Source organism: Hydra vulgaris, chromosome 14, assembly GCF_038396675.1.
Source record: "Hydra vulgaris chromosome 14, alternate assembly HydraT2T_AEP".
NCBI lineage: Eukaryota > Metazoa > Cnidaria > Hydrozoa > Anthoathecata > Hydridae > Hydra > Hydra vulgaris.
This window is the reverse complement of record NC_088933.1, coordinates 31107281-31122790: the sequence shown is the minus strand read 5'-3', so window position 1 is coordinate 31122790 and position 15510 is coordinate 31107281. Positions and strand designations below refer to the sequence as shown.

At 27.7% G+C, this 15510-nt stretch overlaps 1 protein-coding gene across 12 annotated transcripts in view; it reads right to left on the bottom strand.

Moving 5' to 3' along the window:
- LOC101235714 (leucine-rich repeat and guanylate kinase domain-containing protein) overlaps window positions 1-15510 on the bottom strand; it is an 87822-nt gene that overhangs the window by 58336 nt on the left and 13976 nt on the right. For all 12 annotated transcript variants that reach the window (XM_065817248.1, XM_065817249.1, XM_065817257.1 and 9 more), the window contains 2 exons: window positions 10478-10591; window positions 3636-3717 (listed from right to left, as the gene is read on the bottom strand). In XM_065817248.1, the coding sequence (XP_065673320.1) occupies window positions 3636-3717; window positions 10478-10591 (196 nt within the window). The remainder of the gene's footprint in view (window positions 1-3635; window positions 3718-10477; window positions 10592-15510) is intronic.

Genomic DNA, 15510 nt, shown 5'->3' with positions numbered 1-15510 from the left:
GACGCCAAGCCAGGCTGTCATGAAAAATTTGCCTACACCTTTTTAGAGTTTTATTAATATTCCATGCGGTTGATTTAATAGCTGTTTTAAAGGCACCATGACTAATATGCAAGGAGCAACATCCAATATTGATAAGCTGTGACATCTCATTGTTCTTTCTATGTTTATTTAGATGATCTAGAAATTTCCAATTTGTAGAGGGTCCATCTATATAAACTGGAAAAATTTTACTTGAATCAAATCTTGATAAGTTTCCGTTAAAATGAGGGAGAAGGTCAGAAGCTGTAGAATGACCAAAAAAAGCTATTATCCAATATCTTACTTTAACTTTGTCGTTGACATCCCAATATCAAACAAGTGGGTTCATCTGACATGTTTGAGTTATGTTGTTAAGAGTCTCATCAAAAGATATGATGTGACAGTCTGATTTTGTGATTTCTTCTTTTAAAAGTGTCTTGAAGTATGGCGCTAGCCCATGGGTAACAATGTATGATAGTTTTGAGGAACTGATGGTGTATCTTCTGCTACCTTGCTGTCAGGAAACATCTTTTTAAAAGAGTTGTTTAAATTTGCAACATCGATTATTAGAGTAGTAGAATTATTATGTAGATTTCAGTGCTCGAATGATCTCATTGTTAGTTGATTAAGTTGATTTAATTGAGGAATCAATAGTTGTTTGATTTTTGGTGGCTCAGCTTGCAACTCTTTTCCATTAACAAAGAAACAGCTAAAAGGTAAATTTTTAGATTAGTAAAATTCATCAATCTGCTTTGCAGCAGATTGATGAATTTACCTAAAAATCTTTACAAATATGGTGTTGTAATCAATCTTCTTGAAAATAGGTCTTTTCTAAAGTCATATCTTATATTAATATATTTAATTAAATATTTATCTAAACATATTTTATAGAAGTTATAAAACAACTGCAGTGAGCAACTTTCAATAAAAATAAAAACTTCAAATTTGTATATTCCAAAATAACTTCAAGTTATATGTAAAACTAAAAAACATTCCCTGAGTTTTCCATGATTTTAAAGATTTTCAAAAAAAGTTCCCTGACTTTTCCAGGTGTTCCCTGACTTTTTAGAATTTAAAAACTTTTCCCTTGTTTTCCAGGTTTTTCCCTGAGTGCCGTAAACCCTGTATATAAGAGCACAAAAAGTCAGCAGAGGTTTCATGAGCAAAAACAATTCTAAATATAACTTAGCTGGACTTACAAATTTTAAATAAAATTAATAAACCATTATTTGTTAATTATATGTAAATTTTAAAAAGATAACAGTACTATATAATATATTTATATACATATATTATAAACGTATTAGTATATAATATATTGTTTTTTATAAAAAAAATTGATTGTCTAATTATTAGTTTAAGATTTGTGTTTAATACTCAAAAAAATTATTATTTAGAGACTTGAATATTTTGCTACATTCAGATTCCTTATAAAATTCTTCACAAAAATGTCACCCTTGATTTCAAAAATTTACACTTGTACACCCTTGATTTGAAAAATTTAATAAAAAAAGGAAAAAATGACGCACTCTACCGTCATATTTTATGTCTAAAATATGAAAAAAGTGGCTTATTTTTGTAAAAATACCCTTCACAAAAACTCACTTTCTGTGTTCATTTTTAAGCATTTTTGAATCAAATATAAAATTTTCTTAAAATTCAAAATAATAGTTATTAAGTTTATTAAAAATTAAAAAAATGTTTATAAAGTTTTTTTACTGTTTTTATCAAAACTTATGTTCATCAACAAATATCAACTTTCATGCAATAATCTCTTATTTTTTAGAAATTATGACCATATAAAATTTTAACACCTCTCAATTTAAAGGGGCTGTAGACTTTGCAGGGTCATAAAAACCGTTCACTAAGAGATTATTGCATGAAATTTGAAATTTGTCAATAAACATAAACTTAGATAAAAACAGTAAAGAAATTATTATATAAAGTTGTTGCTCCCACGTTAAGGGCTGTGGAGGCCAAAATTTAAGGGTTTTTTATAAATACTTTATATAGAATTTATATAGACTTACTACTTTATATAAATTAATTTAAATTAATATTAACTATATATAATAAATAATTAAAATATAAATATTTAGATAGACAAAGATAGAAAATAAAATTTGAATTATTAGAACAAACTCTGCTAAATTACTTCCACCAAGAAATAGAGTAGTCACTGATTTTGGAATGATTCTTTTTGTCATTTGTTGTTTTGACATGTCAAAACATGAAGCATCAAAATGTAAAGAACATACTTTACACTCCTGCTTAATACATACACTCCTGTGTATCAAAACTAAATATATTATTCTATTTTAAACTGTTTCACAATTATTTTTTGGGATTCAGTAAAAAATTATACTGATAAAAACGATTTGCTGATTGCGGCAGAAAAAATAACAAGATATCTTCAAAAAAAATTATTTCTTTGATGTTGTCATACACCGAAACAGTTATAAATTAAACACACATGAAATAAATTATCAAGTCTGGAGATTGGGGCTAACATTATACAGACTTGGAGAACCAAAAAAATGGAGACTTCAACTAAAACAATAACTTTATTTTTGTTGGTATACATTCATTATTTAGATTTAATCAAAAAAAAATTTAGGCCAAATGTTTTTTTAAACATTTTCTTTAATATGAACACAACTTGTCTTAGCACTTGGGGATCCCTTTAAGAACTTAGAGCATAGTTTTCTTAGTAATTCTTAGTAAAAAAATAGTGATTGGTTAATGAAACTATTATTCTGGTTAATTTGGAACAGATGCTTTCAAAATGTTTTAAAGTTTGACAAGGAGATTGTTACATGTAATTACAGCATGCTCAAGTAAAGAGTGACACATAGATTAAACATAAACATTTGAAAAAGTATAGATCTAAAATTATATAGCATCTAAAAGCACAAAAAATAAGTCTTTATTTTAAACATATTTATAAATATGCAGAGTGCTTAAAATAAATTTTGAAGAGCTCATATGCTGTTATTAGTTGAAAATCAGTTTTAAAAATTTAGGAAAACTTTTAAGTAACTTAATAATGCATACGATTTTTAAGTAAAAAGGATAAGACAAATTATTTAAATTGACTTATTTTTTATAAACATGATTTACTTTACCTATATGCGACCATCTATTATATATATTTTATATATTTTTTATTCATTAAAGTTAGTTTTATAGCATTAAATAACTACCAATTTAAATATTGAAACGGCATGCAAATTTTGCATGTCATTTCAACACTCCAGTATTGAAATTTTCATATATTGCATTTATTATCAGTTAATTAAAAATATTTCAAACTCTAAACACAAATAATCAAGTCATATCATACAATATGCCATAAATCATTGATACAACACACCACTTAATAAGCTTATAGTAAAGCATAGTCTCTATCATATAACTCCTTTTTTTGCTTAAGTAAACATATGTATGCAAAATAATTTCATAGTATATGTAACAATAAAACATAGTATATGTAACAATCTCAATACTAACAAATTTAAGGTTTTAGTTTATTTAGTTGTTCTATCAAGTTATTAAGAGATGCGTACCGTTTTTTCTAATATTTAATTTACTAGATAAAAAATTTTGAATAAATTTACCACTAATATTATTGTGAGAAAGATCAACAGTCTGCAAATGAACGTAACTTATCAAAAAACTAATATCCATCAAATTCTTATTCTAAATATAAAAAAATAAATACTTTAATACAAATAAAAATTTTTTATAAAAATGAAAAAAATTATAACTAGATGTTTTTAACAATTTTATAAAAAGTACATTGTATTTCTTTTAGCAGAGCTTCTGAAGTTATAACTTTTATGTAGCTGTTTTGTTAGAAAATATAAGTAGCTAGATAATAATATAAATTTTTTAGTTCAGAAACAAGTTTTTATCAATTTGGAAAACTGTATATATTGTGATCTTGATTCAATTTTTGTCATCTTTTTATAAAAAAGTTTTTTATACAAGGTATTAACAAAAATATATATATACTATTGTGCAGCATCAAATATTTTTAAAACCAAATCCATTTGCAGATTTCTTTGCATTCTTCTGTCAACGTGTGATTCTACTTGTGTAATAACAGGTGATTTCAACTTACCACACATAAACTGGTCGATTCCAATTAGCTTTGGTGATGCGTGTAATGATTTTTTTGTTGAAACTTGCTCTGTAAATGCTCTCACCCAGCTCATAGCTGACCCTACTAGACTTAACAATCTGCTAGACCTCATTTTAACAAACAATATTAAAAACATATAACAAATTAAAGGCCATAAAAAATCAAGTATACACAACTTCTTTAAATCCGATTATAATTCGATTCAAAATGACTTACTAAATGTAAATTGGTTTATGTTGGCCAAACAAAACCAAGATGTTGAATCCTTCTGGCAATCTATTTGTTATGTCTTGAATTCCTCTATTTCTTATAATGTTCAGTACTTTGTTCTAAAACAAACCATGTTCAACCCCTTGCCATCTGCAAACTAGTGTCCAAAAACCTATTTTGTACAGACATTATTAAAGATCACATGATATCTCCGTTCTTGCCAATTACAAGAGTTGTTCTTTGTTTATACGATGCTGTGATTATTAAAAATTGTATTGCTGGAGAAAAAACATTGCAGTACAAGCAAACTTAATGCAATTTTACTCCTACATCAAGTCCAAATCAACCTGTCTAAATTCTGTTCTGCCTCTTGTAAAATCCGACGGCCTTCTTTGTATTGATGATTTTGAAAAATCGACCCTTCCTAATAACTATTTTGCTTCAGTGTTTGTCTCCGACAACGTTACCACACCAGTGTTAGATCTTCCACATCATGATAATTCTCTGAATAATGTTCTTTTTTTCTTACGACTCTGTTGTATTTGCTCTTCAAAACCTTCCATCTAAGTCATCAAATTCACCCGACGGTTTTCTGGATATATTTCTGAAATCACTTGCTACTACTATTGCATTTCCGTTTTCAATCCTTTTTGAATTATCTATCTTAACTGGTGTAATTCCGAAAATTTGGAAAACCACTATTGTGCATCCAATCTTCAAAAAAGGTAACCCCTCCTTACCTTCCAACTACAGACCTATTTCAATTACTTGTATCATTTGCAAAGTTATGGAGTCTATTATCGACAAAAGCTTAAAAACTTATCTTCTGCTTAATAACTTTATCTCTATCCATCAGTTTGGCTTCCTAAAACGCAGATCTATATGTACACAAATGTTAGCTGCTCTAAATGAATGGACCACAGCTGTTAACAAGCATAAGATAGTTAATATTATCTATATTGATTTTGAAAAGGCCTTCGACTCTGTTTCACGTCCTAAATTATTGCACAAATTAAAATCTTATGGCATTAGGCATGAACTTCTATAGCGGATTACAAACTTTTTAATCGACTGTTCTCAATGTGTTTGCATTAGTAAGTCTTACTCAAATTATGTCCCTGTCAGGAGTGGAATACCCCAAGGAACCGCATTGGCTTCCAATTTATTTTTAATATTTATCAACAATATGATTTTCATTATTGAGGGTGACTGTGGAATAAAGCTGTTTGCAGATGACAGCAAATTATACCAAGTGAGAGATAAAAACACAAGCATTAATGCAGACCTTACGAATTCCTTTTCCTATTAGTTAACTTATTGGCAACTAAAAATAGAGTTCAATTAATGTTTTTACATATGTTTTGGAAAGTCTTCATTACCTGTTCCCTCATACTCATTTTTCACAGATACCGCGATAAACACAGTTAACTGTATTGATGATATTGGTATTACTGTATCATTTGATACAAAATTCTCCAAGCATTGTTCTCATATTGATAAAAAAGCCTACTCTCGTCTTTACTTACTTTTCAAAACTTTTATCAGTAACGATCTTCATCTTTTAGTAAAAGCCAACAAAGTTTATGTACGACCTATCTTAGAATCTTGCAGCCCAGCGTGAAGTCCTTATCTTCTAAAAGATATTTGTTGTATTGAAAAAGTCCAAAGATATTTCAGCAAAATTACCTGTAAAAGATGCCATATTACTTATTCTGATTATTCATCGAGACTAATTCTTCTAGATCTCGATTCTCTTGAATATCGTAGAGTCAAATATTATTTTTTTATGGTATACAAAACTGTACACAATCTTGTTGATTTACCTCTATGTAATTTCTTTACCTTTTCCAACTGTCACAACAACACTAATTATATTACATATATTGCGTGATATAAATTTTTTGGTGTATGTCACACCAAAAAATTTATATCACGCAATATATGTACAAATGATTCTCATAGATTCTTCTTCAGCAAAAGAACTGTAAAATTATGGAATTCCTTACCAGCTCACATTGTTGATTCTCTTTCACTATCTATGTTCAACAAAAATTTAAATATTTATGATTTAAAACGTAATTGTGTGCTTTATTAATTGTATTGCAATTATCTATGCATTATTTTATATTAGTGGTGTTACGTAAGCGTAATCATGTGATTACCTGTCTCACCTTTTTGTATTAAAACTCTTTTTGTATGGTTTTTAATGCAAATAAACGTTAGTGTTAGTATTATTATTATTATTCATAAAAATATATAAATTACAAAAGTAAATAATAATACTATTATGCTCTTTTGAACCACATGTACCTCACTCTAACATTTAACCAAATTAAAAATGAAACTGTTATTTATAATGTCTGCAATTAAAAAAAATAATTAATTAATTTCTTATGTAACAATCTAAAAGGTCCTATTTTTAACAACAAAAAACAGCGAAAATAAATATGAATTTATGTCAAAATTTAACTTGATAACTTAAAAAAAAATAATTAAAACGCAAAATACTAAAACTCCTAATCATTATTTGATTAAGTTTTAATTCGATTCAGTTAACTTTGTCATCTGTATTAATAGCTGCAACTTCTATTGGTTGCAACTTTTAATAGTTGCAACTTCTAATGGTTGCAACTTTTAATGGTTGCAACTTTTAAAAACTCAGGAGATTACTCTGACTTTTCTAACAATTAGTAATAGTAATAGTAATATATTTGAGCTGTAACCGATAATTCGGTGAGTGTATCAAGTACACTTAGACAGCTATATCATTATTCAGCATAGTTACATTATTTAAAATCTATATATCAAGTTTAACTTTAAAAGAATTCACAGAAATAGCATTAACAACATCAATAGGTAGTCAATTCCAGTAAAAAGATGCTCTGTTTTTTCAAAAATAATGCTGAGGCAAAAAACTAGTTATTTTGCAATTATATTTTATTTGTTGACATTTGCTGATTGATAACTTCTTTGCAAAATTTCATTAATTAAATTTACTTTTTCAACTCCATTGAATAACTTATACAATTGAATCAAGTCACCCTGAATCTGCCTTACAACCAAAGTAGTGAGACACATTTTATCTAATCTTTTCTCATAACATAATTTTTTTAGTGGCAATATCATTCTTGTAGCACGATGCTGTACCTTTTCTAAGAGAATAATTTCATTTTTAAGATATGGAGACCACACAGATACAGCAAATTCAATTAACAGTCTTACAAAAGCTGTGTATATAATTTTTAGTAACTCATTATTTAAACTTAAAAATGTATCTTCAACATACCCAAAACTTTATTTGTTTTACTTGCACATAAAGTTATTTGATTTTTCCATCTCAAGTCAGAGGTAAATACTACACCAAGATTTTTTTCAGAGACAGTGGTATTTAAAGTTATATTTTGCATAAAATAAGTTCTTTTGGGGTTATTTTAACCAAAGTGCATTATCACACACTTCTCAAAAATAAATTTTAATAGCCATTTGTTGGACCAGTTGACAGCTTTATCTAGGTCATTTTGCAATAGATTAACACTTGCTTCACAATCAACCTTTGATAATACTTTAACATCATCAGCATACATTTTCAAAATATTAACAAAGTTTTCAGGCAAATCATTAATATAAATAATGAATAGTAAAGGACTAATAACTGAACTCTGCGGCACACCCCTAAATATATCCTTCCAAGAGACAATTTCTCCCATGACAACTCTTTGTCTTCTATTTTTTAGAAATGCTTCAACCCATTTTAACAATGTACCAGAAATCCCATATCACTTAAGTTTTATCAGTAGTCTTTTATAGTGGACTGAATCAAATTCCTTTGCAAAGTCTAAGTAAATTACATCTACATATTCTGAGATAAATAATACGAAATTGCATCTAATATCTCAATAAGGTTGGTTGAACAAGATCTTTTTTTAACAAAGTAGTGTTGACTTTTTGAAAGAAGATTATTAGCATTTAGAAAATTCATAACTAAATCTTGCACAACTGCTTCTGGAATTTTACAAGGTACAGAAGTGAGTGAAATCGAACAACAAATCAACGGCAAAAGTTTACTTCTTTTTTTAAATTGGGGACTAATATTCGCTGATTTCCACTAAACAGGTAGTTCACTAAGCAAAATGGAAGCTGTAGATATATGTGCAAGCAGTAGAGCTATTCCATATGTGCAATTTTTTAAGATTAAAGGTTTAATAAGATCTGCTCCACACAACTTCTCTGTATTTAAACTAAATTTGTATGAAACTATACCAAAATCCAAATTTTTATTGATTCCAGATGCAAATGTTGGCAAATTAAAGTCATTCTCACGGACAAATACATCTTGGAACTTGCTATTTAGTAAACTTATGATCGGATTTAGGTCATTTGTCACTATTCCATTTTGATTATGTAAAGCTTTTATCTTTTTTTATTATGTAAAGAGTTATTGATCTGTTGTTGACTATTCACATATTTGTAAATTAACTTTAGATTTTTCTTAGCCAATGTGACCAGGTTTTTTTTATAATTTTGTCTAGCTTTTCTTGACTCATTTTTCTTGCAAATATTTTTGTATTCATTCACAAGAGAAGAAACTTTACACCCTGAGGAACAGTTGCAAAATCTAAGGGTCTTTTTTAATTTTATTAACTTTTTAAGATCATCGTTTATCCAAAATATTGGCTTTTTTTTATTAATATCTAATTTTTTAATTGGAATGTATAGTTTATACACTGCATTTATGTAAAATATAAATATATTATACATTTTTTGGACTGATATGCCATTAAAACACGTTAACCAATCCACATTGGAAAGCAATTATTGAAAATAGATAAATTACTTAAAAAAAACTTTTATCTTCAATTAGCAAGGTCTTTGAGCTTTTGATTAACAAACTTCTCATCTTAAATCAAACAATGAATCAAGATGAGATAGAATTTGCTCCTTTTAATAACTTGCTAAAACTTTTTTCCTTATGTCTCACGGGGACTTTTATAAACAGAGATTTTATAATGCATCAGATGGAAACAAAGAAATTGTCGAAAAGCTTGGCATGCTGGTCTTCTCCATAAGCTCTGGAAATGTATCTTGGAAAATCCAACATCAGTATTACAACATTCTTCTTTTTTTTTAGTAACTTTAGGGATACCACGGTCTTCGGTCCAGTTTTGTCTCTCACCTAAATTAATGGTCCACCTAATAACCACTAAAGTGAAAATACTTGATGATAACACAGTTATATACTCTAGTCTTGACAAAAATATCATCACTTTTTAATTGCTTAGAACAGTCATTATTATACTAATGCACATATTGAGCCCTCTTCTTCACATCATTTTGTGTTATCTTTAATAACTGACCTCTAATTAAAAAATTAGCAATTGCTAAAGTTGCCTCTGCTTATTGTACTTGCCTTTTTCCTTACTCCTGGTTCTATTCTCTAACTTGAATTTTCAACAAATATTTAAAAAAATCTATTTTGAGTAATACATAATTATTCTCTCTTGTTTTCATGTTTTCCAGATAATACGGTACAACATTTCTAAAAAATATCTTATGTTATCTGTTCTTATCAAGAATTTCATATATGTTATCTGTTCTTATCAAGAATTTCATATATGTTATCTGTTCTTATCAAGAATTTCATATATGTTATCTGTTCTTATCAAGAATTTCATATATGTTATCTGTTCTTATCAAGAATTTCATATATGTTATCTGTTCTTATCAAGAATTTCATATATATTTGTTAATGCAAAAATCATTATTATTGACATAATATATTTTATTAAATCATAAGGTTGCATTTATGTTTATAGAAAAGAAAAAATATAATTAAAAATGTTTAACATAATAACTCAACACATAAACGAGACATAATAACGGAATACAATAAAGGAAACCCAATAACGGAATAATAATGGAAATAAATATAACGGAAAAAAATAACACAATAATGGAATAATAACGGAACACAATAATTAACAATAACAGAACACACATTTTTTTTAAACTGATTTTTAAAACTACTCTATTTGTTTAACTTATGTTTGTAATATATTTGTATTTTAATATAATAACTTAAATTTCTGTTTTATATTTATATTTTACCTTTAATGATAGATTAAGGAATGCTAAACTTGATCCGTCTGCTGTGTATCCCAGGTGGAAAAGTCCATCAGACATAACATTAATATCGTCATTCAAACGTTCCTCAATTTCTTTCTAAAACAACACAAGTAACATATAAGTATATAAACAATATTGTAAACAATTGTTTTGTTCTTTTAGGACTCATTAAAATTTTCTGTTCTTATGGAAAAAAACCTAAGTAAAAAAACTTTTCTTAACGCAAATTTTGCTTGCTTTGTAATTTTTTTTCTCTCTAATTATTGTAAATAACACTTTGCGATTTATTTTAATTAGAAGTTCATAAAAATAAATGTTCATAAGAAAGTAATTGAAGGTTTTTATAACTATTTATACATCAAATTCAAAAAATGAATAGTAAGAAGAGAAGGTTAAATATATTTAATGATAATTTAAAGAAAATGTTTCCTTCCTTAACGCAGACCAAACATGAGCTCCTCAAATGTACTATTTGTCAATGCCTATTTGACATTAGTAGTCGTGGACAGTCTGCAATTAAAGATCATTGCAAATCTATCAAACACAAAATGGTATTGGATGCTTCTATATTGTCAAACAAAATTACAAATATGATGAAGAGTCAGAGCTATGGTTAAAATGAAAAAATATTAGCCATTCAAGAAATAACAATTGCATTCCACACAATCAAACACAACCATTAGTTTAGAAGTGCTAATTGTACATCAAAGGTAATTAGTAAATTTTATAATCTAAGATTTGTTTGTGCCTGTACAAAACGTGAAGCAATAGTTGTAAACGTGTTCAAAAAATATTGTGAAACTAACTCAGAAAATGCTTTATTAAAAGCATCATGTATCAATTCTTTCTGATGCATCAAACCACAAGGACGTTAAAATGTATCCAATTTTGGGTTCATTATTTTGATGTTAAAAAGGGAGTGCAGATTCAGCTGATTAACATGGATTGCGTAAATGGAGAAACATCAGATATTTTATCAGAAGTTATCTTTAAATGCATTAGTGCTAACAATATTTCTTCAAAAGTTTTGGCTATTTCTGCAGACAACACCAATACCAATTTCGGAGGTTTAAAACGAAACGGTAATAACAATATTTATAAAAAGTTAATCGTTAAGCTAAACCGTGAAATCATTGGTATCGGTTGCATTGCTCATATTTTATCAAATGCAATAAACACTGCATCTGGTTGTTTATCTATGTAGAGAAAATTATTCCTCAAATTTATTTATTTGTAGAAAAAATTATTCCTTAAATTTATTTATTTTTTTACCGTTTTACTGTTCGAGTTTCTAGTTTAAAAAATTTCTGCAATGAGGCTGGTGTGGAATATCAAAAATTTCTAGGATTCTCAAAAGTTCATTGGTTGGCCTTACTTCTAGCTATCGCAAGAGTGCTTAAGTTATATCAGCCACTAAGATCATACTTTTTAAGTTTAGAAAACTGTCCGAAACTTTTATTTGACTTTTTCAATAATGGAATGGGTTAAATAGTATTGTTTTTTGCTCATACTCAAGCCAATGTTTTTTATAACACGGTAAAAAAAAATTGAGAAAGATGATATTTCTGCTGCTGAAGTTGCCATAGTATTAAAGGATTTGAAAGACCAGATAAAATCTAGAAAAGAAGAAAAATTTCTACCTTTCATGGTAAGACAGCATTTGCAAGTTACCGAAGAAAGTAGTCATTTCCAAATTCTGAAAGAAGTAGACATTTTTTACAGTGTCTGTCTAGAGTATATAGATAAGTGGACGCGTCACTTTAATCAGGTTGAAGTTTTTATATGGTCTTTACTTAACTATAAAGTTGAATGGATTGAAATTATTGAAACTATAACTTCTTTAAAAAAAATCAATAAAAATCAAATTCAATGACAATGAATTGTTCAACGAAATTTGGAGAACTAACTTATATTGTACAAAGGAAAAGTTTTCTTCTTCGAACTTACAGTCTGTTGAATGTGACAAGCGATAGGTTGAAATTTTTTCTCATTTTGAAAATAATCACATTCCTTAAAAATAATTCGTTAAAATTGGTGAAAGCTGCTTTATGTTTGCCAGGTACAAATGCTTCTGTAGAGCAATTGTTTTTGATCGCCTATGATATTTGGACGGAAGGGAAATCTCAACATACAATGAAAACTTTGGCAGCTATTTTGTTTGTTAAATTTAATTTAAGAAAATATAGCTGCTCAGAATTTGCAGAAAAAATTGAAAAAGATGACATGTTGCTGAAAACAATTCATTGTTATGAAAAATATTTGAAAATGCAAATATTGTTTAATATTTTTTCCATAATTTAGTTACTTCACATGCTATTTTAAAATAAATAAACAAGTTTTTAGTAAAACCCATTTAAACCAGGCTGTAGGCAAGGGGGGGACGCGTTCCCCTGCGCTTTGTCCTTTTTGGCCACTAAAAAATTGAAATTAAACATATATTTTAAAATTGTTAGTACAACACAAAAAAGGGTAAGGCAAAAACGTCTTGAAAATATAAAAAATAAAGTAATAATAATAATCATTTTATTAAATTTATGCAAAATCTTATCAAAAAATAGGTGAATATAGACGCTAAAAAAAATTGCCCATAGGCACCTTTATTTTTATTTTATTTTTTTGCCTCTTGAAAAAGTGCTCCCCCTTTAAAGAAATGGTATTTATACATACCAAATTTATTCCTTGTATGCATCTTTAATATTTTTCAGACCATCTACATCTTGTTAGGACTTACTTGAGCACATTAGTAATTACCTGAGCACAATAATAACATCATTATCATAAGTAATATAAGTACCATGACATATGTATAACAAATTTTTTCTTGTCTTTTGATGTTATTAGAAATTTTGAGCTTTTTTAAAAATTCTCTCCCTTTCGTTTGTTATAATATATAATATCTTTTTAAACGTGTATATAATATATATTTCAAAAATATTTTATTTTATATTTTCAAAAATTTAAAAAGATTTAAAAAAAAAATGCAAGTGCAAGGATTTGAACCATGGCAAAGTATTTCAGAAATGCTGCAAGCTAACTACTTTGGCCACTAAGCCATATTATCCGAAAAAAAGTTTTAATACTAGTTGAAAATCAAAAGACTCTATAAAATGGTAAATAAGCTTTTTTAAAAATGCTCTCCCTTCTGTTTGTTATAGTATATAATATCTTTATATATGTTATGTATAGGGTTTGCAAAAACCCAGAAAATTTCTACTCCTAGGATTCGGGATTGTATAATTAATTCCTGGAATTTCCTGGAAAATCCTGGCATTATTTTATGTTTTAAAACAAAAAGAAAAGTCATAATTTAATTAAGTACATTGCAGTAAAATGAGTAAAACATGTACATAAAGTTAATTATTTTGTCTTTAGAAAACTTGCAGATAAAACTATCTAAACTATTATCCCTTAAGCGACTTCTTACTTTATTGCAAAATAGTCCTGCGGAGGAAAATGCCTTTTCTGCCTCTGCACTTGTTGGTTTAATTGTCATTAAAAAATCATAAACTTTCTGAAGACTATCACCCTGAGTACAACCAGTTTCAAACAATGACCTTTCTTTTGATAATTTAGAAGTAAGAGTTTCACTTAAACTTGACAAAGAATTTCTGGGTGTTGCTAGAAAATCTTTTTTTAGGGCTTCATTTAGTTGCTCATTAATAGTTTTTGCCATTTTATTATCTGCACTTTTTAGCATTTCATCATCTTTACTTACTAAACTTTCAAAATTGTTTAAGTAATTTGTAGGGTGATTTAAATTTGTTACATTTAATCTATTAAGAAGTTATAACATAACTTTTTTATTTTTAAAATTTAAAGATGTTTCAAAAAATTCACTTATGGGCATTAATATGTTTTCTTTGTAATGAAGATAGTACAGTAGACTACTTAATTCTTTAAAAAAAGTCCTTCGCTCTTTAATTCTGGAGGCTGATACATTAAAAAGTTGACAGCTTGTTTTAGTATTTAGTTCTTTTACCTTAGTTAGCATAAACTCTAACACAATATCAGCAGTTATAAGATTTTCACGGCATCGATAAAGCGCTTCCACTGCTGCTTTTACTGAAATTAGCAGGTTTACTAGTTCAGAAACAGTTTTATACTCATTATCTGACATTTTTATAGAATCATTAATACTGATATGAACAAGCACCTTTTTTAAGCAATTTTTTAACTTATGAAACCTTTCAAGCATTGATGTTAAGCTGCTCCATCTTGTTTTACAATCTTTGATTAAATGAAGTTTTTTTTAAAGTCATTTTTTACGTATTTTTGAAGACAGCCATCATTTTTAGTTAGTGATCTTTTAAAAACCATCACAATTTTTCTAATTTTATTAATCACAAGACCAATTGTTTTGTTTTTAATTATTACATCTTCAATTATTTGATTATCCACTATAAAGCAACTCTCATAACCATCATCATTGTTATCTGATTCACAGCTTTCACTCAGATTCATTTTCCAAATTTTCAACGTGATCATCAACTTCCTCGAGTAAATGTCTCTGTCTAGAATTTGATGCTGACGTGTTATATAAAACTGAAATAATATCCAGTTAAATACCGTGAGCAAAGCATATCTCTTGATTAATCTGTAATAGTTTATTTTTCATTATGCTGACTCCACCTGTCATTATGCACGCAATACTATTTTCAAGATTTAAACCAAACACAGAGAGTTTTTCTTTAAGTAAAATTACACACATTCTAGCTGGCATTGTCCCTACAATCCTTACTAAACTTACATTTCAAAAATTTGAAAACTTAGTTCCACTGTTAATTTTTTTATCCTAATTCATTTTTTATAACATTCTTTATATTGTTAGAGAAATCTAGTACCATTGTTTTTAACAGTGTTTGGAGATTAAGATATGTTGAGAAATCGCCTCATACCCAGCCCAGCATATATCAATATATCAATAGAAGTGCATATTATGTTAAAAGAAATCCCATATTTAGCTGTTAATCTTGCAAGCACCTCAGACAAGCTGTCTTTATTCATATTCGATGAAA